Source organism: Channa argus, chromosome 16 (assembly GCF_033026475.1).
Source record: "Channa argus isolate prfri chromosome 16, Channa argus male v1.0, whole genome shotgun sequence".
NCBI classification, from domain to species: domain Eukaryota; kingdom Metazoa; phylum Chordata; class Actinopteri; order Anabantiformes; family Channidae; genus Channa; species Channa argus.
Window position 1 is genome coordinate 4,982,032 of NC_090212.1, and position 23,826 is coordinate 5,005,857.

At 39.8% G+C, this 23,826-nt stretch overlaps 2 protein-coding genes across 2 annotated transcripts; both read right to left on the bottom strand.

Annotated features, from left to right (window-relative positions):
* Positions 1-703: 703 nt before the first annotated feature.
* Positions 704-5,446, bottom strand: pnn (pinin, desmosome associated protein). The gene is made up of 9 exons (XM_067478605.1): positions 5,102-5,446; positions 4,585-4,662; positions 4,162-4,233; positions 3,820-3,895; positions 3,562-3,656; positions 3,363-3,438; positions 2,804-2,959; positions 2,345-2,483; positions 704-2,245 (listed from the first exon to the last, which is right to left on the bottom strand). The coding sequence occupies exons 1-9, from the start codon at positions 5,212-5,214 to the stop codon at positions 1,008-1,010; spliced, it is 2,043 nt and encodes a 680-aa protein (XP_067334706.1). The 5' UTR covers positions 5,215-5,446; the 3' UTR covers positions 704-1,007.
* A 2,327-nt stretch (positions 5,447-7,773) lies between these two features.
* On the bottom strand, positions 7,774-21,787 carry LOC137100924 (F-box only protein 33). Its single transcript, XM_067478606.1, has 6 exons — positions 21,217-21,787; positions 19,356-19,466; positions 18,889-19,049; positions 18,561-18,769; positions 18,144-18,441; positions 7,774-16,624 (listed from the first exon to the last, which is right to left on the bottom strand). Exons 1-6 carry the CDS (start codon positions 21,657-21,659, stop codon positions 16,359-16,361), a joined length of 1,488 nt encoding a protein of 495 aa, XP_067334707.1. The 5' UTR covers positions 21,660-21,787; the 3' UTR covers positions 7,774-16,358.
* Between the last annotated feature and the right edge of the window lie 2,039 nt (positions 21,788-23,826).

Below are 23,826 nucleotides of genomic sequence, written 5' to 3' on the forward strand. Positions count from 1 at the left end.
CAACGAGTAGGTCAGCCACCCGTCAAACACTCAGCAGCTTGTGGGCAGATCAGTCATTACAAATATTATAGTGACTGCCTCCACTCCAATGCATATACTGAAATTATTGGTTTGACTTTTCATGCTACTGAAAAGTGAAATATTGCAAATGGTCCTTCTGGGGGCTCTGGAGGATAGGGTCCTTATTTCAGAATGAAAACACCAACTCTGCAACCTTTTGAGTTATTAGGAAGTTTAAATAATGCAGTATATACATAAAGTATATTTATATATAAAGTACATTTTATCAAAAATGACTGACGCAGAACAAATGTCTGCTTATAAATGTACATTACAATAAAACTGCCTGTAGCTTTTTAAATATGACAAATGACCAGACTACACACACTTGCACTAATACCTAATCTTTAATTTGAAGCAAATTATGTATTGGTACAAAAATATGGAAAACAGCTTTAAATCCCAATACTCAAGATCACAGGTTCCATTGATTGATCAGTGGAAATAAAGGAGGTTGTCACACAAACTTGAAAATACAGCTACTTGTACATTAAGTCACTGCTACCACATAACCATCAATACCCCATCCTAGTTTAGAAAGGGGTGGAACAAAACATCTTTTAATTACAGCGACACAAAAAAAAAAAACTTTAAAACCCAAATGTCTGACCGAGGATAAACGACTGGACTAAAATTATGCCTCTTCTATCTCAAACCTGTTAAGTAGGGACCCAACTGAAAATTATGTAAGGAGTAACCCTGCTTCATGCGCAACTGACTGAGGAAGAAAAAAAAAAAAAAAAAAAATCCTGTTTTCATTTCTTTTACCAACTAAAGGGAAAATAGTTGATCCAGTGATCCTCAATTTCAGTTTAGTTCCTACATTAAAACTTAAGCCATGTGGCATTTTAATACCAGTTTAAAAACGTGTCATTTAAGGTTAATGTTCTCACTGCGTTCTCCTGTGGTTCCAAATGTTACCATGCAGGGGCCGCATAGGAACTAGATTAGCGTCTCTTGTCTTTCCTGTCTCTATCTTTACGCTCCCTGTTGCTCCGGGACAACCTTCCTCTGCCATCCTCGCTCCTCCTCTTTCTCCTTTCATTCGATCCCTTCGAGTCCCTCCCTCCTCCGCTACTCCCTCCGCTCTTGTGATGACTTCGCTCCTCTCCCTTCTTCCTGTCCCTGTCCCTGTCTCTATCCGACGGCCTTCTCTTGCGCTTATCGCCTTCTCTGCTGCGACTTCGGCTGCTGCTGTTGGATGAAGAGGATGACGAGGATGACGATGATGACGAGTGGCTGGATCCAGAGGAGGAAGATGAACTTCCGCTGGAGGAGGAGCCGGAGGAGGACGAGGATGAGCTGTTACTGTGACTGCGGCCCTTCTTCAGTTCCTTTATCCTCTTCCTCCCTCTCCCATTATCCTCTTCCTCCTTCGAGGGTGCCAGGATTGAACTGGTAGCCTCTGGAGAACTAGGGGGTTTTTGTGGGGCTTCATCACCTGTTTTTCTTTCAGCAGTCTGGTTCTTCACTACTGAGTCGTGGACCTCAATGGCAGGGATGACGAAATCATGCCCAAAGGAGGTGGCTGTTTTGGGCTGTGGAGTAGGAGAAGACTGCACGGGCTCAGGAGACTGTTCTGCTCGTTCCCCTGCAGTGAAAGTGGGCTGTGGCTGCTGACAGGTGGCTGGTACTTCTTGACTTGTCAGTGCTGGTTCAGAGGATTGTGTGTCTTCGGCTGTTTCATTTTGAACATCTGTGGGCCCCTGTTTACTGTCTGTTTCTAACAGCTCCTCTTTCCTCCTTTCCTGCTGTTCCCCCTCCACCTCCATCTCATTTGACCCTGGACTTGCTTCCTTGTCTCTCTTTTCCCTTGGCTCCTCTTCCCCCTTAATGCCTTCCTCTCTTTCCTTGTCCTCACCTAACTCCATTCTCTGCTCCTCCTCATCTACCTTCTTCAACCCTTCTATCTCCCCTTCCTCTCCCCTATGCTTTTCTGTAATCTTTTTATACCCTGGCTTTTCCCTCTCCTCCTCCTCCTCTTCATCCTCCTCTTCCTCCATCTCTGCATCCCCCCTATTACCTGTCACCTTGACTACCTGACCTGCTGGCTTACCCTCTGCCGACTGGTCCATCTCTGTTGCCGCTGTGTTGCCATCCTGGTCACGGTTTGGCTGTCGCCGGGGGCGGGACTCCATCTTGCTGAGGTGTTCGGCAAAAGCCTCACGCCTCTCCTCAAACACAGCTGTCACAACACGACAGAGTTCCGGTTACAGAGTTACTAACAAACCTATTTAATATCAATATACCTATACTTTTAAGACAAAGTACGAACACCTCTCACCATTTAGTTTCTTAGTCGACTCGTCGAGGAGTTTCTGTGTGGCGGAGCACATTTTCCCAGGCAAATAAAAGATGTTAGGTTTGGTCTTGGTGCGAATGTATTTCACCAGGCGAATATTATGGCTTGTCCACTCCTCTTGCTGTGCATAGGAAAAAAAAATATATATATAAAAAAAAGAATCTTTAATTCAACCGATACAAGCTGAAAAAAAATTGAGACCCCTTTTTTACTTATTCTGTATTTTACAATACCGAAACCCATCTGCTGACAAAGACAAACATTTAAATACAATTAATTTCAAATTAAATTAAAGCAGTTGTGGCAATACAAACAAAGCAGAAATTACACTGGTAAGTTAGACAACATGTCCAGTGTTTCAATATATAAGAACAGAACCATGTACATTATCACATTAGCAGTATTTCTCACTATACTGGACTCTACACAGGAGTTTCTTACCAGTTGAGCTAATTCTACTTTCTGCTCCAGGAGTCTCAGCTCAGTTTGTTTGGCTCTCCTCTCTTCAAACAGTTCCCTCTTTTCATTCTCCACTTTCTTTCTCTCAGCCTCAGCCTGAACCTCGAGCTTTTGCTCAATTTCTGAACGCCGCTTTTGCTGTTGAATGAACACAGGATGGTGAAGAGATGCAAGTATGATAGATTTACAGGGAAGGAAGACATAGCTGTACTACAATGGGATTAGGTAACTGAAGTGATAGGACTACACTGATGAACAAGAACAAAACCACCTTTAAGCACACACTTTACAAAAAAAACTTGACCAAATGACGTAATGTAGCACATGCATTGTAGAATCACATCCCCATCAGTTGCACCATAAAACTAGTTAGTGATGTAGTAAGTAAAACAAACAACAAAATTCAAACATTTTTGTTGTTGCCTTGCTTTCCAAAATTAGACATGTTAATATTTGTGTAGGCTTGTTTACTTCCATTGTCTACCAAGTTCACTTGCAGGGATTTTAACATTTTACTAATAAAGTAGATGGATCCCCTCACCTTCTCTGTAGAGACGTTGGACTCCTGTTTAAATTTCTGCAGAGTCCCCATCAGCAGGCCGAACATCCGCCGATTCCTAAACAAGAAGACAAAGCTCCCATCACACAATTGCAATTCTAAGCTAAGTACTGATTAATGTTTTCGCTCTAAGAAAAGAATTTAAAAGAAGTCATTCTTAATATACATCAATTTGGCCTACCTCTGTTTGCCCTTCTCGTCCATGGTCTGATCTTGAATGAGGTCTCGGCGTGTTCTCTCCTTGGAGGTAGCTACTACAGACGACTGCAACGCTGGCTAAGGGAGAAAATTAGGAAGAATCAAAAAGTTGAAGATATTTGTCTTTGACTAAAAACAACTGGAAACTACATGAGTGAGACAACAGAACAATGACAATCTGTTGAAAACATTACCACAATTTCTTTCATGGGCTGAAAATATGAATGCAAACTTTCTTTACCTTTTTGACATCGTCATCATCCTCAGCGTCGCTGTCGTGGCGTGCATCTCTCCTGGCCCTCTGGTCCCCCGCCAGCCTGTGCACACAGAAATAAAAACTAAAACATGATTCACAATAAATGTAAATGTGGAACCTACTGCTTTCACATGTCCGAAAGACAGAATTAAAATTATTACACCCTTAGACATCCTCAGCACACAAACAAGAACAAAGCTTAAAGTTAACTTCTTTTATATTATTGGAGTCCTTGCATGTGCCCAGACTTTAGTACCATTTCTCAAAATTAGGAAAGATTTATTATAATGACACTGTCTACAAAAACACATTAACTAAAGACCTCACCTCAGCAGGGCTCCTTCAATGTCCCTCTGCTTGGCCGGGGGGCCACCGCTTCCCATGTCTGAGAGACTACGCCTGGGAAAGGACACAGATATAAAGCCACAAATGAGGATAGCTGTGTTACATAGTTATGAAGTGCAGTCACCTTGCAGTTTAGTAGGTAAACACTTGTAATAATCGCTAACATCACGAAGGTTCAAAATGTTCCATTAGTTTTATTTTAGGCTGGAACTTTGTGGCACTTTATATGCAGTCAACCACAAATTAAACAAAATGACACAAGTTTGTCAAATCACATATTTCTGAGTAGTTTTAAGCTACAAACTCCAACAATCCATCCATCCACAGATGCGCCAACCGAACACGTGGACATGTGTGAATAAAACCAAGAATCACTTAGTTGAGGCATCTGCATCAAAAATTTACCTGAGCAGGTTGATTCCTCTGCCTCTACCTCCACCAACGCCTGCTATGGGGCCGCCGAGCCGACGGATCTGGCCCGGTCTGTTAACACAGGAAACAAGGTCAACACGAAACAAAAACGTATCGTTCTATAAACCCACATCAATTTCCAAATTAAAAATTGTCTTCTGCTACAATATTGCCACTTGGCGGCAAAGCCATCTCACATTTTTCACTGGTAACGTTAATTCAAAACTCGGACGACGCCTACTACTGGGCCTAGCGTTGGTTGGCCAACTAGCAATAACGTGCGACTCCAAGATTAAGATAAAAAAAATGAAAGTTGAGTTACTGCTTTCTGTTGCTAATTAACCCTTTTAGACATAAGTAATTTGTAAAAGCACAGAACTACGGGCGTGATGTTTGCTAGCTAGCCGACTCATTTTAGTTAGCACAAACCGCTAGTCATTCGAAGCCTAGCAAAATGGTTCGCTTACCACTAGAGATATCCCAGACACTAAATAGCAATTTGGATTTATACCTGGATTCATTAGGATCACGTCCAGTTAATTTACGAATATTATCGTCCACATTTTTTAAGCTTTCCTTGGCTTTTTCCAGCTGGTCTTGCAAGCTCCGCACCGCTACCGCCATCTTATTTTTGGCTAGCGCGTATCACGCGTTCCTCCTTCTTCTTCTTCTTCTTCTATGTTCGCCGAGTTCTTCTTCTTCTTATGGTTTTTTTGGCAGCTCGCGCCCCAACTTTTGCATTGCTACCATCTTCTGGATCTATCATCTTCCTACACGTTCTCTTCCCCATATTCTTTTCAATTCAACTTTATTCATATGGCGCCAATTCACAACAAAGTCATCTCAAAGCACTTTACAGAGTAAAGTCAAGACGATAAAGATGTATAGAGAGAACCCAACAATTCCCGCTTGAGTCAGCCATAGGTAACAGTGGAGAGGAAAAACTCCCTTTAACGGAAGAAACCTCCAGCAGAACCAGGCTCAGGGTGGACGGCCATCTCCCTTGACCGGTTGGGGTGAGTGGAAAGTGGAAGTGCAACAAAAGCAACAAAATCGGGCAGGTTCGGAGGACCAGTAGCTGTACACTGGAAAACACACAGCTTCAAAGGCGGGGACACCTGCAGAAAGGGACAGAGAGAGGGAGACTGAGAAGGACAAAGACAACTACGGGAGAAAACACACAGGGTTAATGTCATACAGTGGTGACAATTGCGGGGTAAGAGGAGAGGAGAGAGGGTCAAGAGGAGGAAAGGAGCTCAGTGCATCGGGGGGTGGGTCCCCCAGCAGTCTAAGCCTATAGCAGCATAACTATAACTAACTATATGCTTTATTAAAGAGGAAGGTTTAAAAGTTGAGTATTCTACAGATCAATATAAAATACTTTCAAAGTATAAAACAAAGTTAAACCCACTCGTAGTATTCTTTTTTTGTGAACTCCTTCATAATTTCCTCTCTGTTATGACACGCAAAGCCCAATCTAATGTTTCCCTATTATTTACTGGGGATGCTTCCACATGATATCCTAATCTTTATTATTATTATTATTATTATTATTATTATTATTATTATTATTATTAATTAATTAATATGTATGTATTTAATATGCACTATGATAATAATAATAAAGGACATTGTTGCTTTTAAATGGCTTTTTAATATCTGTGATACTTTTTAAGAGTTTTATACTTTTATGCTGTTAAAAACCGATGACGTCATAGGCAATCGATGACATCACATAATTGCCTTTGATGCTTTTGTTTTGCCTTTAGCTAGAAAAGCCAAGAAGATTATACACAGCTTGCATTAAGGCTAAATGCACACAAACACCAATTGCCTGAATCTTTACATATAATTTCTAAAGGATTTGTTTTAATTTTAAAATACATGTCAAGAAAGTATCTAAAAATACTTTGATGCAAAATTGTAATAGGGGAGACTTATAATAATATAATTATATACTTTTCTGGAAACTCCCTGTGAGCTGTTTTCAGCAGATCCAGAATTTGTAGGAGTCCCATATCACATTACTCTTGAGTGTTAAGCCTATAGTGGTTAACTAGTATGCAGTATGTGATTTTCAACAAGTAGCAAGTACCAAACCACAATAACAAGCCTGTTAGAACTGGAGAAAAGGAAGTGTCATTTGATTTATTTGTTCTGCATTACAATGTGCAGAGCGTCTGCACATTGTAATGCAGAACAAATAAATCAAATGACACTTTTTCTCTAAGCCTACCTGTGTCTGAAATGTGTTGCAAAGCACAGTGTGCTGAGAGCATCATTTCTGAACTCAGTTAAACAATCAAAAAAAAAAAACCAAAATCTCCACTGTTGCAGCTCTTGCATATCAAAGTGGGACCCAAGCATCAAACCGCAGCTGATTTCCTGGTTCATAATCAGTATGTGGCATTTCACAGTATCCAGTTGTGTCTGTGTGTGTGTGTGTGTGTGTGTGTGTGTGTGTGTGTGTGTGTGTGTGTGTGTGTGTGTGTGTGTGTGTGTGGGGGGGGGGGGGGGGGGGGGGGGGTATATTACAAGCACATATGATTTCTTGTAAATACGTTGCATGTTTGATTGCTAGTTGGTACTAAGCATGCACACATATTTGATACACTGAGCTACAGAGGAGCCAGAATGCTGAAATATATCAGATTTAAAAGGGAAAGATCCCCCACATTGTGGTGTGTAAGACACTTCTTACAGGTGTGTAACCCACCACAGTGAACCCAATGTCTTTGGTGTTTATCTAGAGGACCATCTGAGATTCTATCCAAATTTTTAAAATTCTCATCATTTAGTTTTTTTATAAATAATTTATTGCCACCCAGTTAGTCATTTCAACTGTGTAACAACCAGAAGATAATCCTAGTCTCATTAAGCAGACATGAAAAAGCTCTTTGTCTGAGCTCATAACAAAGCAGAAAACAAACTAAGGTTAGCTGCTGAAGTTTCCAGTTTTGTCGGCATGTGCCTGCATGTTTGTTTCGGTGTAAATACAGCCACAGTGATGGTGAATTTCAAGTACTGTAATTGCACTATAACAAACACGGAGGTGTGGGCTGATTGTAAAAGACATATGGACCAGTACCTGTATTTATGCCAGGTGGGCAAATTGTGTATTGTGTACCCAGTAAACTTTCAAAGCTGACAAAAAGCACATAGAAAAACAATGAGACTTGCAAGTGACATTTTTAATGCTTTTATTCACTGACTAAAAGAAAAGAAGCATTCATTCAACATTAATTCAAATCAACTTTAGGCAGGTTGACCCCTCAAGTATGCACCATCTGTCAGTTAAGAGGGTTTTAAATGGAGGCCTAATGCATCCTCCTTTTTCTTCACAACCATGGATCAACACTGTTCTTACTGATAAAGTCTGTCCTCTTAGCTCAAAAGATGACAGTATTCTCCTGCACACAATCCACTAAACAGCCGGGAAGATTTCAAACCAGAGTTTTATATGATTTCAGTCTTAAATTCACACAAAGAAAATACTTTTGATGATGGACACTATCTTCTTTGCTGGACTGTGACATTTCCCAATACTTTGTGTTAAGCAACCAATAAGTTATTGTCACACATTGTTTTGTGTGCAAACATGCACTCATATTTCAGGTGAGTTGGAGAACAGACAGACATTTTAAAAGCTGTGTATGGCTCCAATTCAAAGTGAAACGCATCTGAAATGTGATCTGTGGTGTATGAAATCTTGTCCAGCTGTATGTTGGGTTGTGTCTGGTGTCCTGCTTACAGAAAAAAGGTAACTCATTGCTATGTGCTCACTTTAACAACACAATCACACAGAAACATAAAGCTCAAAATATTGAACATTAAAGATGGTAAAAGTATTTTTGCAAAAAACAAAACATAAAACAATAACACAGCATCTGATTTACAAAGTCTGTGATTTTAGAATATACTTCATGTTCATAAATTGAACCCAGACATCTGTTGCATAAGAGTATACGATGGTAATGCATTGCTGATACCTATACAAATATGCACTGTGTGAGTTTATATATCTACTTATATAGTTTATATTTCTTCCTCTATGGTTTTCTAAAGACGCAGCCGGGTGCCGTCAGCACTGCTTGTGCCCCTTTGTGGCCACTAGTAAGACTGCTGTTATTGCGAACTGTCCTGATTTTAAACAAATGCACAACATTCGTACCACGATAAAATTGGGGCCGTCTAGCCAGTCTCACAGAGACTAAGAGTGAGCCCGCCTTCACCGCTGCTGTCGCTGGGCTGGCTGACCAGAATCAAAAGTTCTTCAAACAAAATCATAAGATTTCATAAATCATCATAAGGCCAAGTATTGTCATTGCAAGTTCTTATTAGTTTGTCTTTATTTCTACTGTGTGATAGTGTGAAAAAGGGAAAAAAGTTGAATTAAAAAAAAGGAAACAAAAAGAGAGTGGATTATATGCATTCCTTTTGCATAGTTGTGAGACTTGACTGTACTGCAGGCCCCCGTCAGCCTGCCTGCCTAATTAGGAGATCTGGCTCTCCAGACTTGACAAGAAAGACTTTGTTTAGCCAGAAACGTCAAAGCCACAGTATCTGAGATTGAAATGAAGATTGACAATGACACTGAACATTTATATCTAGCAATTCCTTGATATCATGAGTCATTACACCAATCTCTAAATGTATGTACTGTAGAGCTACTGAATGAATTTGGCCATTTTGGTGTTAATTCTTTAGAACTACCAAGTACCAAGTAAACAACAGTACAACATCCCAATCATGTGGCAATCATCCTCATAACCTGGTTAGAAAAACCAGTTTTAGTGTCAGCCACAGCTACAACTGAAAAGTGAAGAATCGAACTTCCTCTATTTGTGGCTGTAACTGAACCTTTCCTTCACTGAGATAATAACTAGAATCATACACATCAATGTAACACAGGACTGATTGTACCAGTGCAATGCACATCCAGTGTTTTTTTCCAATTAACAGAAACAGATATAGATGTATAGATATTAATCAGATTCATCACATTCCTGTCTAAAGTGCAGCTCAGTGTGAGCTCATTCAGTCTTGCTTGGTAGCAGTCTATGGTTGTGGCATTTAGAATAATGTCTTTTAACTACAAGGAAGAATTTGAAATCTCACATTGTAGTGAGGAAACCCTTTCTATTGAGTTTCAACTGTATTTCTCCAGCCCTAATCCGTTTTAGGGGAGTTTTTAGACTGAAACATCATAAACATCACGAGAATAAACATTACTAACTCTCAGGTTGGCATAGAGTCTGAGCAATGACTAATAAGGAACTGAAACTGGTCATGTTTGATGTGTGTCTATCTATGGTTCTGAGCCTGGGTTTAGACTGATGCAGTTCTGACACAGTCTGTTGCTTTGGTACTAAAATAAACATTCACCCTTTGCTCCATGTCAATTATTATATTTTATATATTATATATTAGTATTGGCTATTAAGTATTATCAATCCTAAATCTATGTATATGGGGCTGATCAGACAGACCCTTGTACATGTACAGTTGTGTATTGGTAACAATTTTAGGCTGTTTTCATATAGACTTTCACCCAGTCTGGAAAAACAAAATAACAAAAAAACAAACCAAAAACAACACACACCTTTTCATTCATTTGAAATCAGCTGCATTGGCCAGATGCTCATATGCAAGAGTGCATTCCTGGTGATTACACTATAACATAAACACTGTATTTTTACTGTTCAATGCAGGTTTGTGACAATGAAACAACATCCGTCACTGTAAAAAGCTTCCAGAATTAGCATTAAAGACTTTGTTGTTTCAAAGCAGGACAATATCTGTTTGAATATAGTCTTCACATGGTGTCAAAACCAATTGTCTCAACGTTTGAGGCCAGCTCTGTGTGTTAAACAACCCATGAGGCCACAGGGACTCTGCTATCCTCCAGGATTTCTTTTTGTATGCGTATAAAAGAGCACAGGGGAAAAACAAAAGAAAAACAAACAAAACCAAAAAATAAAAGTAAGTAAGCATTTTGGACTGGCTGCAACATACCGTGACTGCTGGATAACTGACACCCAGTATAAACAGTCCAGCCCAGAAATTAGATGCTCGTCTAAACTTTGTGAATATATACTGTAAGCTCTATGTGTATTAAATATACAGACTGAGCTCCCCTGCATTGTGGTGTTTTTTAGCTGGTAGGTTGATTCAATGACTGAAACCAGCTCATTAAAATAAGTCCTTATATGTAGCGCAGTCAGTGTGGAGTGCTTACACTTGTGACCTGTTGGTACCTGACATAAAAGACCCTTAAATGACATTGGGGTGATGAAGCATCAAGGGACAGCAAAGCGTAGCATTGCAGATAGACACACTGCTGACCTTCGAAAAAGCGACATGCTTTAAAACAGCCACATCTAAATAGTATCACACCTTCACAATGCTCAGACCTGCTGGTAATCTGGTGTGATTTGTCAGATCTAGGTGCTGCATTCGGAAACCCTTCAAAAACAGACCATTCACAGTAAAAAAAATATATATAATAAAAATAACATTTGTGTGGAGAGAGAAAGCCTAATGCAGACATACAAGCCATGTAGTAAACCGTTAGCTAGTCACATGGCCTTAGTGATCCTCACCCCATATGTGGAATGTCTCTAGCAGCAAATGATTTAACGCCTCCAAAAGCCCAAGATGAAATTCTTCCAATCAAATACAGACCACACGACGGATCAGACAGGCACACTGGCCTTGATCCTAGGTAGGCAGCTACAATCAGTCAAAGTAGCTTTTGGAAGCATCTGAGGGAGTACCCCTACCAATTTTCTCTCTATTAGTTTTACATTCACTCCTCACAGTGAAACAGGTGATGGAGAAGAGAGAGAGGGAGGAATATGGTGGTAAGCAAACACAGTCTAACTCCAGGCATCTCATTTTAACTTTCCGTTACACTATAGAACTATACTGTGCTGGACTAGAAAGGCTTTGTGCTATTTTGGAAAATTGTATGCAGTCAATAACACAAGCTGGCCAAGCTTTTTGGTTTGCTTTGGTCTGCATTTAATCCAACCACAGAACAATATTGTTCACACTGTGTAGGCTCCAGCACAGTGTGGTCTATAGCATAACAAGACCAGCCATTGGACACACAAAAACACACTGGTAGTAATTAGTGGAAGAAACCAGGAGTGAGGAAAAACTGACAGAATAGAGCACTAGAAGGAGGTGTAGAGTACAATACTGGACCAGCCTCCTGCCAGTGCATGTGTATGTCGGCACTTCAGATATACTTAATTCTGGCTTAAGTTTGTTCCACTGTGGTCTTTGGCAGCATAAAACACATTGAGAGGAGAACAGATCCAGTGACTCCTACTTTTAATAAGTAAGCTAGAGGCCTGAGCTATTGTTACTTTCCCTCCTTCTCATTTGAAAGCCAACTATACCCTGAGAATGAACAATTTCTGTTCCTATTTCCTTAGAAGTCATAGAACTACACTGCTTAACACGAACAACCCCCTTTCAAATACACACAGAAAATGTATGATGGCTGCACGAACAGTGTCTTGTTCTCTCTCTCTCTCTCACACACACACACACACACACACACTTTAAAAGTTGGAAATGAAAACCTACACAGAAAATACTCCATAATCCAAAAGACAATAAAATGTGCTGAATGCTACCTACTGTAGCTTGTAACCTGTTTCTCTATATATTGACCAAGCAATCACAGTAACAACAAATACCATAAAGCCAATAACTTTTGGAAGGCAGAGATCTAAAAAGCAATGAGACTCTCAAAGCTTTCAGGCATAGGATTGCAAAACATTTATGTACTGGCAATGACACACAGCAACACACGGGATCAAATCATTTTTCCACCGATTGCATTTAAAATCTTATGCTGTACCTTGAATGTAGTTTTCTCCTGTTGTGTCAAACCCTATCTGTGTATTTTGCCTGCACCGCATGTAAAACCTATGCCCAATTTTCACCAGCACTTCCTGGTACTTTTCTTATTAAGGAAGTTATGTCCAAGATTTTCCCCATTAAAACACCTCAAGGAAATAGTGATTTATATTTCCACAATAGGGCCAAAGCCCTGGGAAGATTGCACAAAATAACTTGCACCAAATGTGCAATGATTGTTCACTTTTCCTCCGTGCACCAGGTTTTTTAAAGAGCAGTTGTGTAAAATACTGCAAGGTATTTGACAAATCAGTGTAGTTTAACACTGTAGGCCTGACCCCATTGTTCCCAAAACCTTCAGAAATCATCTCTCTTTCTTTTCCCTGCCATTTTGTGGCCTAAAAAGGTATCTAGAAGAATAATATACTATCATTAGTCAAAACATCAACTTTTAATAACCCTCTATCTACAAAGACCATGTGGAAATGAAGCCTATAATAATAAAAGTACTTTCCAACAAATTACTAATTGTAAATATTATAGTTAAATGAAACTTATTTTACTTAAGCTGGCCACAGTCTTGCAAAACCACAGCCCCTCTTTCTACTCTGGGCAGAAGCACTGCATAAGGGCTAATGTACAGTTCCCAAGTGTTGAAAAACTTCTGGTTTGGAGCCAATCATATCTAAAGGCATAAAAGACAAGAAGCACAGGAGGAAGCACACGTTGTGGGGGTGGTGGAATCCATAAAATAAGCCTGTTAAAATCATTTGTTTGTAAAAGTATGTATTTGCAGCTAAGGTGATGAACTAGTCTGACATTACATTCTACTATAAAACTGCTGTTATTCCCTCCTCATCAGGCAACAGCTACAAAAAGTTAAACTACAAAGAAACAAAGTTAAGCTCTAAAATGAGAAAGATGAGAAGAAAAAGAGCAGGGGAGGAGCAAGATAAAAACCAACATATTTTGGTCTTAATATATTATGTTGGTGTCAGTCTCCCCTCTGAATGTGCGTGTACAGCTCTACATACACAGTCACAGACAGCCTTTCAAAGTAACTCTTGGTACCAAAGTGCATTTATCCTGAGATATGGACCAAGGACTAGAAAGATTTTCATAATTAAACCATCAAGGTCCCATTAATGCTCAACATTTGGTAACCACAGGCCCAATACGAAGACCTATTCATTCGGTGCTAGCAGGCTGTATAATTCGGGTTTTCTATTACTCTGTGGGACAAAATTCAGTCAATCTTGTAAACAATAGACCTTGATATGGAACTTCACAGTCTGCAGTGCCATTGCTGTTAGCTCAACCTGAATGAGGTTATTTTGTAAGTTTCCTACCAGCTAGCTGAAAACATTTACTCCTGAATCTTGTGTCATGCAGCCCAACGTAGCTTAGATTTTCCTGTTAAAATTCTCCTCCAAAAATGCTTCAATAAGACTCCAGTGTATCACGGCTGTTAGAATGGAGAATGAGATAAAACCATACCGGGCCTAGTTATCTGTCTGAAGCACAAGACAGATTATCTACAATCCCTGGCTTCAGGCACGAACATTACGTAAAAACATGTCCACAGAGCCGGGATAACTATGACTTCATTTATGATGTCCTTTTCAAAAGTCAGAGTTGGATAAGGACTATTTTCAGTTCAGCAATTAGTTGGGCCCAGCAGGTTCTCCATCAAGAACTGTTGCTCCTCACACTCACTGGAGATACAAAACATGTGCAATCAGCAGATTGGTGTTTCAATTCCTTAGTCTTCATCAACCTTAATCTTTAAAAACAAATGTATGATTAGGTTTGCTGACCCTCCAAACAAGGTTGAGCAAGGGTTGGCTAGATGCCAAAACACCTACAACATCATCTAGAAAACAAGGGGCTGTTTCCAAGGCAACTGTGACTAAAGAAAACAAACAAATAAACAAAATATCAGACTATTTATCACAATAGTTGATTGTTGCACACCCAACACGACATCATCACCACTGTCCTGGTCATAGTGATGTTAAAAGCCTACCTGAGACTGAGAGAACAATGTTTCACCACAAAATCCTCATTGTGCTGTAGGTGCCATCTTAGTTTTCAGTGGAACCTACAATTTCCAAGCTCATATATTCAGCAGCCCCGAATGTTGTGGCAACATGTTTCTGTGGCAAATATCACTACAGTAAGCCTTTGATAATAAACAAACTGGCCAACAGAATAAGAGAAGGAGAGTTAAGTTACATTCAGTGCATCTTTTTTCTGTTCCCTATTCATAATCATGAATGCATTTTCTCCAAAGCCACCACTTAAAAGGATCCTACCTACAGTACTGCTAGTATGACTACAAAAGCTAGGGTTTTGTATTTCCTGCGTTAGGAAGCTGTGCCTACAGAATACTGGTGTTGTTTTAGCATGGCCTTTCTAACAACGTAGATGTAGGCATTTTAATACAAAAGGGCTGTGGAACCAGTAAAACTAGTCAGAAACTAGTCAGTAAAACAAGGAGCGCAAAGGCAGATAAATATATTCATCCTGAATATAGACAAATAGTTACACCCAGCTCACAACATATCAAAACATAACACAGCAGGAGTGTGCTGAGCTGTGACACGTTGAATCTGACAGTTTGGCTCTGAACATCAGTCGGAAGACGAAGCTCTCTATTTAGTCGACTGGTGAGGTCTCCCAAAAAGTCTGCAGGGTGGGAAGGGTGTTGGCAGCAAGTATGTAACAATAGTCTCCATAACTCCATCTGTAAGGAGCTCAAAATCCTTAATAAAACCACTTTTGGCTCCAAAATGCCACTCACATAAGAATGATCTATGGCACTGACGTGACCATTGCTGAAACCTGCATTAAAACTGATTAGCCATCGCCACAGTCAGTCATTCTACAGTGAAGATTCCCACCCTGCTAAAAAGGCTCTCAGACTAGTGGACAAATGCACAAGGTGCTCTTTCAGAGCAACAGAAAAAGCAGCTGTGGTTGTGTTACCTAGTAAGTGACTGATCAGTAAGTTTACAAACTGCAACGTTTGCTAGAGTGAAGCAAACAGACCAACATAAAGAAAAAGTTGTTAAAAAAAAATTGTTTCACTATTAAGGATAGTAGCATTTTGTGAACAAACATTTCCACCATCTAAATCCCAAAGATCCAATGATCAACTCGCCTGCCTGTCCCATTCTATATGTAAGCAGGATAACAATATATATGTAAATACACTCAAAGCCTATACAGGCAAGGGAAGTACCACATAGGAAAAACAAGATAGTACATAGAGCAGGGAAGAGGTGGAAAAATAGTAAAAAAAAAAACAAAACAGAACAAAATAAACAACAAAGTAAGATTATACAGAGGCTCTGGAGGTTATCAAGGTGAAAGGAAGAAATCGAGCTCCGAATCCTTCTTGTGAACAAGACCAGACCAAACCAGACTGGGCCATGTCAGACAAGAGGGCATTTGAAGTAGCAGGATGGCCTGTTATAGCAAAATAATTTAAAATTCTCATCAGTGATCAGAGATCACACATTGGCATTTTATTTAAATATCTAAGTTTAATGTGATATTCTTAATTAGACAAATGGAATATCAATCTGTTTTTCCAGATAACTGGGTAACTACATAATCAAGATGCACGGCAAGAAAACCGGGATCCTGATGACCTATTGTTGGACTGTGTGTTAAAACCCCTTTGAAAGAAACACAAAAAATAAAAATGAAATAAAAACAATCAACTCACATCTATTAACATAAATCAAATTTATAAGTTGTTCTAAGATCCAGTTTAGATTTCTCACTTGGATCTGCTTTTGGCCTGGTTCAGAGGTCAGAGTTGACTTGGACCTGTTGGGTCTAGCCTGGTCTTGACACATTTTAGGCTGTGTTGTGTTTGCATTCCTTGTCTACATGCCCATGCTGAAGGCGTGCAGTTCGCGGTGGAAGTGCTGGGTAGGTTCAGACAAAACCAGACTGGAATCCAGACAAGGGTGCCAGGCACGGCCAAGGCCCAGTGAAACCTCCTTGACAAGGTTATGGACTGGATCACCTTCCATGCATACTGATTGGTCTGGGTCGAAGTCGATGCTCTCCTCAGAAACAGTCAGCACACGGAGACTGGAACCTCGCAGTCTAGAGATGGCCACCAGGTTGTGGGACCACACAGTGTAACCTATAGAGAGTAAAGGTGGGTACCAAGGATTACTTATAATGTATGGAGACTGTAAATTTGAGTTGGGTAATAGTAGTCATCTTTTTGTTTATGTTACAAATATGAGAGCTGCTCATGTTGGCAAATTGGAGACTGTAGTTTAAAAAAAAAAACGTTTTTGCCCAAAATATCAGTTATTTCATACAATGCAAGTATCTATATCTGGCTGGAGAGGAACGTTGGATTGCACCACTTGGCTGATTGCCTGTTTCACTGGCTAAGTCATACAGACTGCATACAACCAGGTTGCGTTTTATACTTAAGAAACCTGGTTACTGGAAATCGGGTATACATGCAGAAGACAAGTAATGCCCTGTTGTCACCTTTACCTCAGACATATTGCGGAGGTATGGCTCAAAGATTTTAACTACATAGTGACAGAAAATGCTGCTTTCTTCTTCTTTTTTTGCTTGTTGTGAATCAGCAAAGTTACAGCATGGGAAGAACTGATGCAGAGTGCAAACTGGATATTTAATAAAAAAACTAAAAATAAATACAATCAGTATTGAAACCAATCTAGACTTCTACTAGACACTTTGTGTTTATTTAATGTTCAATTGGTCTTTCATTTAAAAATGAGGAGGCACTGCTCCAGTAACAATCTCTCCTTCCATTCAGCCTCTCAGAGAGACTCTTCCCAGCCCTTTGTCATGCATGTACACCGTTTAGAAATATGATAACGGGACCTGTAGGAGTCACTGCAATATGCAGTACATCAAATGGGTAAAATTATAGACCATATAAAAAGCATAATGTATTGGAGCTAATTCCAAGATGAACAACTGTGGTTTTATTGACTTTTCTCAAAGACAACATGTTGTAGGGTTGAATGTGTGGGTGCATGTTGTGCTTTGAAAATAAGGATCACACTGGGACAAAACACATAACGATCAAACAAGTGTCCATTGCTACTGATAAGAGAAAATGACATAGGGCAAGAAAAATGATGAAGTTATGAGCTTTCAAACCAGGTATATATATTTATTCTTAATAGCGCTTTAACACATTGAAAACAAAAAATAGTCAAAAATAAAAGTTCAAGAATATCATCTTACTTTGGATGACTGTGTTCTCATTTTGTTGGCATGTAAAAATCTTACTTCTGGCCACTGCAAAACTGTTTAAACTGTTAAAGTGTATGCACTGAGTCCCAAAACAACTTAACACATGATGTTTGGGTCAGTGACTTTACAGACCCTGATGCACTTCCTTGGTTCTAATCCAGTCTTGGGTCTACCTGATTACTTGTTGCTAATTTCTCCATATAGTGCTGATTGACTATTCCATTTAACTTATCCCTTTTGGGCCCCTTTTCTCTCTCTTTCCACTTCTCTCTCTCAGACAGGTTAAATAAATCATATTTGGCCAGTCCACCCAAATGGATTGCATGTCTGGGAAACACTGATATCACTATAACCAATCGTATAATTTGTATCACAAAAAAAGATCTGTTCATATTGCCTAAACAAGCTAAACTTACCATGTAACACCAGTACAGCCAGCTGAGTACATCTCCATGCCAACAGGACCAGTGGGTCTTCATTGCGATTGACACTGAGGTCAGGGAAGTCAGGGTCATCCCTCAGAAGAAGGAAATGAGTCAGTGTTTTGTTGTATTGCTGAGAGATGAGCTCCAGTGTGGCGTCAGTCACCAGTGTGCTGTAACTATCTAGGTGAAGGCGCTCCAGGGGAAGGCTAGGCTTTAGGATCCTAAGGAGCTCTGAACTGTCAACCTCTAGGGCCATGATGTACACTCGCAGGTTGGCACTCACACGGACCTGCGGAAGATTCATAGATGTTAAAAAGAAAACAAACAAACTCCATTTTAACAAGTATTCACATCTCGTCACCTAATACAACCTACACTTCAGAGAATCACAGATATTTGTTGCATTACCAGTGCCTTCCAATCATCATCTGTCGCGGTCCCTTCTAATGGTTTGAATTCCAGGGCAGCACCATTCAACAGCAAGGAGAGGCGATGCAGTGGAGTTCGGCATGGAGATGCAAGCAGCCCACAAAGCTCAGAGGTCAAGTCAGAGAAATCCAGAGCCAGAGAATGAAGATTAGAGAGACGATCCAACTCTGATGGTGAGATGAGGGGACCTGAAATAAGAGCAATTAAAAAAGGTAACACACTATAAAAAGATACTGTTGTGTGTTACTCCTGAGTAGTGAGTCATTTAATATGTACCAAGCTTGTAATATACCAGAAAAATGCATACCTAGCTGGTGGTCCAGTAAACTGAGATGCTGCAGGGTCTCAGCTGAAGGATTAGAAAGGCAAGCTAAGGAGCATGGAGTCACCAGGCCCAGCATGAAGCTACAAGACAACCACCTCAGCTGCCTACTGTTAGACAAGAACTCCATGAACAACTGCTGGATTCTGCAGAGGAGAAGGGTAAAGAAAAGAAGGAACACACCCTTAGATGTATTCCTATAGCTTTAACTCAAATGTAAGACAAATTTCATCCTCAGAGTAACACAGAAAGGTAAAGGAAAAATAAAACAAAACATACACAACAACACCACAAATACTCTTTTAAATGCACAGTAAGTAATTATTATTGTGTCTCATCAATTATCAATGTAGTAATAAAACACAGTCTGTACTAAGTTCCATTTATTTATAATGCAAACATCTGCTCTGTGGACAGAAATATATTCTACCGAATCTGTTGAGTAAGCTTACTCATTGATCTTTTTGTCACCCTGGTGAATTTGGTGCAGGTTAGAGCTGTCTAATAGTCCCTCCTGCTGGAGAACACACGTGTCTCCATAGAGACTCAGCTTCTGCAGGTTTCTAGAGAATGAGACATAGAGAACAGATAGTGACAGAAAGAACTGAAAATTAAAAACAAACAAAACTAAAATATTATATTAAGCTATAGCAACAAAATCTTGATGATTATGAGAAAAACATCTGATGTGAATTCACCACTAACACATTTGGACCATGTCAAAACAATAAAATGTATAAATAAATGTCTATACTATATTTACCTGATTTACCGCAGAGCATACAATCATTAAAGATCCCCACAACATATCAATTATCGGAACGGGACAGTTTTATTTTATTTGCCATTATTGCTGAACATTGTGTTTTTACACACACACACGCACACACACGGGAATTTTCAATAGAAACAGCAACTAAAAAAAAAAAATACACAAAGGGTTGGACCTATTAGGCAAACTGTGGTCATTTTTGCAATCAAATCAAAACCTGCTTCTGTATATTGCAGGGTTGTCTGCACATAATTATGGCTACCCTGCACTTTGTTGCAATGCTTCCTACAGCCCTTTATACCCTCATACCCAAAATAGACTGGCAACAAAGAAGCAGCAGACTATTGTACACGCCAAAAGATCTGAAAAGCAGCCCACTGGTCACAATGCACCAAACTAGCTTTTTTTTAAAAACTATTTGGAGGGCCGTGATTGTACAGTTTGGGGAAGATCTCCCAACTACATGTGTGCTATACCACCACACATGATACAGGCCTATCTGCTTCCTGTAAATTAGCTGAGAGCTACGCTTCACAAAATATATCTGTAGTCAAACCAACAACAGTTTTATGTGCAGCTACCTAGAGTGTGAAATGAACACAGGGGTATATATGCTCATCTTTGTACATAGATAGATTTGATTCTTTATTTAGGGTTATTCCTTACATTACAGCCCAATATTTGGCGAGCGGCCCATACATTTTGTTAACAAACTGGCTAAAGATTTTGTGAAAATTATATCTGAAATGGTTATACTTCATTCTGTTAAATTTCCAAACTATGTTAGGATCAGTGTGTGTGTGTGAAATAATTGTGACACAGATTTGGTTAGATTTTTGTACAGAAACCGCACAGAGGGATTCGGACAATTAGAGGTTTCAGACCCCTCAGCAGAAATAAGATATTAACCACATAACCACATTTAGATGGAGGCTCTATTAATAAAACGAAGCACTGTGGGGAATAAAGTTTAACAGAACAGATTGTTGCCCAATGGAAATTATATAAATTGCCATTATATGTATGCTTTGTAGATAACTGAATGCAGTACATACATACAGTGCATGTGTGACTGCTGATATCAGCAAGAACCAACAAAGCCTTCTCTAACCATCACCAGTACTAAATTGTATGTGCTGGTATGGAAACACAAATCTAAAATGATAAATAAAACTGGGAACAAAAGAAGCGGATACGTTTTATTTGGCAATGACAGTGAGGCACGCATTATACATACATTATTATCTGATCATTGCATTTTTCAATCTAAGCAGTAAATACTGTTCTACCTCAAATTATCCAGATACATTTAGATAACGTTGGTTAAAAGCTCCACTGCAAAGACATGACACGATTACGTAACTCCTAATACCAGGGTTTGTTTATAGCTACCTAAGCTAGCTAGCTAACAAGCTTCTAGTTTCCTGCGACGCATCAACCCCTGTGGGATTTAAATTACTGTAGAATATGTCAAGCCTATTCCTGAAACCGAATCAAAACAAAACACCAATAAAAAAACTTGTGGAGAAATGTAATATTACCTGTTGTTTCGGATGCTGGTAAACACGCACAACACCTGGTCCAAGTAGGTGGCCATGGCGTCTCTCCATCGCTCGGAGAGTTGCGGGTCGCTATTGGCACCAGGAAGCTGGTCCATTCTGGTGCTCGACGGGTCGTTATTCAGAGGGGTAAGGTAGCCTTCAACCGGTGCGAGCTCCAACTGTAGCTCCCGCACGAAAGAACCGAACTTCCGCATGAGAAACTCCAGTCTTGGGGTCTCCTCGGAGCTGGACCCCCCGCCGTTGCAACCACCACCTATCCGCAGTTTGAGCTCGGTCCACAACGCGGGGTAGAAGAGACACTCCCTCCATCGGGAGCAAACGGCCGAGGCCCGGAGCTTGTCTCGGTCGGACAGAAAGGAGAATATGTGCACGATAAGCTCGCTGGGCAGAGCCATGGCCCCGACACCCCCACACAGAGCCATGGCGAGCTAAGAAAGCTGCTGTCCGAAAACCACCTAGATATAAAAGCTTTACAACCGTTTAAAAAATCGGCGCAGCAACAGCGACTAACAGCGACGCTTCCTGACCTCGGTGAAAACAAACCGTTTTTTCAGTTCTGCCTTCAATACTAATGGACGGCACCATTCCTTGGTGGGAATCAGACCACTCTTCATGAATATTACACGTATCATCAAATGACACGAGTTATTTCTGTTTGGTAAATGTTATTTATTCCACCATATCAAAGGTTTGGTGATGTTTTTTAACAGCTATTTGGTGATTTGTTTTTGCATTATTGCGTTGAGAAGTGAATGGTTTAGCCCTGAGGTACTCTTATTTTTGCCATACCGCCGTGCGCCGCGGGAGGGCGTGGTTTCTCGAGCGTATTAAAAAAAACAAAAACTACAGCACACACACACACACACAAACACACACACACACAAAAAGACAAACACACGCACACAACACGTGATCTTTACTTTGGAGGTCGTTGTACCATGGCTCCCAGACACACCCCCTGCAGTTCATATCCCACACCAAGGAGAGATTACAAAGGATAAACAGAGCTAGACCACGACGTTAAATAAAAATTGTATAAAAGTCTCACCACAAATGATGGGTCACACAAGAATAGTAGTAGAATTTATTGCATGGCAAATGTACTGGAATGGATTGAACAATGTTCCTGTTTTTGTTTTTTTACAGCCTGTCTACCACACTGAAATAACACTCATTTTTTAACCTTTCATTTATGTTCCATAAAAGAAGCTACAATATGCTACAGTCTTAGCCTGTGTACTACATGGTACCCTGGTAGTGCTGCAGCCATCTAATTCAACTATTGTTTAAGATAGATAGATATACTACTTTGTTATTCCCAAAGGGACATTTCTTTGTTGCCAGCAGTTATTTCATGGAACATAAATCCAGAAAATATTGATGTAGACATGCCTCCTACTGAATGTCAAGCATGACGATTGAGGGGTGATGATTTGGGTTTGTTTTTCCACCACAGGACCATCGACAAAATATTTTTTATATAGATATATATACTTATCTTATTAAAGCAATAAAGAAAAACTGCCCAACTTCCCTGATTATGCCTCACAAACAAAATTTGAACATGTGAACCCATTTTACATTTCAGACTGAGAATGTGGATACAAGAGACCTGTTAAATCACCTAGTTTTTACCTATTTAAATGAATACATTCATAAATAAAGCTAATTAGTCCAGATAAAGATTGAGATTGATGCTGACAATATTAGTCATTAGTTTTTATTTTTTAATTTTTTTTTTGTGAATATGCATAGTAATGTATAAAGGCAAATTTGTGCTTTTGTAGTGGTAGATAACAGGATTTGGATTTTGGCAGGGGCAGATATAGAACCCCTTTTATTGGGGTGGCAAGATGGGAGGGAATTGCTCAAAATTGGCTGACACATTTGACATTATAACAGGGGCGGCTGTAGCTCAGCTGGTAATTCATGGTCATTCATGGACCACAGGGTCAGTGGTTTGATTCCTGGTCCCGGCTATATGTTGAAATGACTCAAAGGGTAATTCCAAATAGTTAAAAACATTGAATAATAAAAAGCCGAGGAAATTGAGGGATAATTGGAATGGATCCAACTACTAAAAACAAATAGGAAAAATTACAAGAAAACACCTTAAATTTATCAAATCAAGTCCTAGAGCACTTTCTCTCTTTGAAAGGGTAGTTAGGGGTTGCCAAGTGCCTGCCCCTCTGTAGTTTTTTTTGGGATAAAATACATTTAGTGTTAATTTGTGATTGTAACATCCATTTCATTGCCAATTTTCAACTACCAGCCGCACTAAGATTCAGGGATTCTGGGGCAGCGGAGTTGGAGAGAGAGTTCTTCCAATACAACAGAAAAGCAAATTTTACCAGACAGATCATCCACTGCATTTGTACCACATGGTTTTATATTCGTGGTGGATAGTTGGACAACATTAAAACTCTGATATGTCTGTGGGTATACAGATGGTATTAATGTGATTAGGAACACCTGTGCAATCTAAATCTAAGTGAGAAATTATAACGTTCTAAAAGTAGAATTCATGGCAGAGCTTCTGTATTGGATTTGATTAGATTGTACAGGTGTACCTAATAAAGTGGAGAGTGT

Coding starts and splice junctions, on each gene's coding strand:
- LOC137100924 (XM_067478606.1), bottom strand. CDS start 21,659: ATGGCTCTGTGTGGGGGTGTCGGGGCCATGGCTCTGCCCAGCGAGCTT. Junction 18,770..18,888: donor TTTACTGGACCACCAGCTAG/GTATGCATTTTT, acceptor CTCTTATTTCAG/GTCCCCTCATCTCACCATCA. Junction 18,442..18,560: donor ATGATGATTGGAAGGCACTG/GTAATGCAACAA, acceptor AATCTTCCGCAG/GTCCGTGTGAGTGCCAACCT.
- pnn (XM_067478605.1), bottom strand. CDS start 5,214: ATGGCGGTAGCGGTGCGGAGCTTGCAAGACCAGCTGGAAAAAGCCAAG. Junction 3,896..4,161: donor ATTGAAGGAGCCCTGCTGAG/GTGAGGTCTTTA, acceptor CTGTGTGCACAG/GCTGGCGGGGGACCAGAGGG. Junction 3,439..3,561: donor GACGAGAAGGGCAAACAGAG/GTAGGCCAAATT, acceptor CTTCTTGTTTAG/GAATCGGCGGATGTTCGGCC.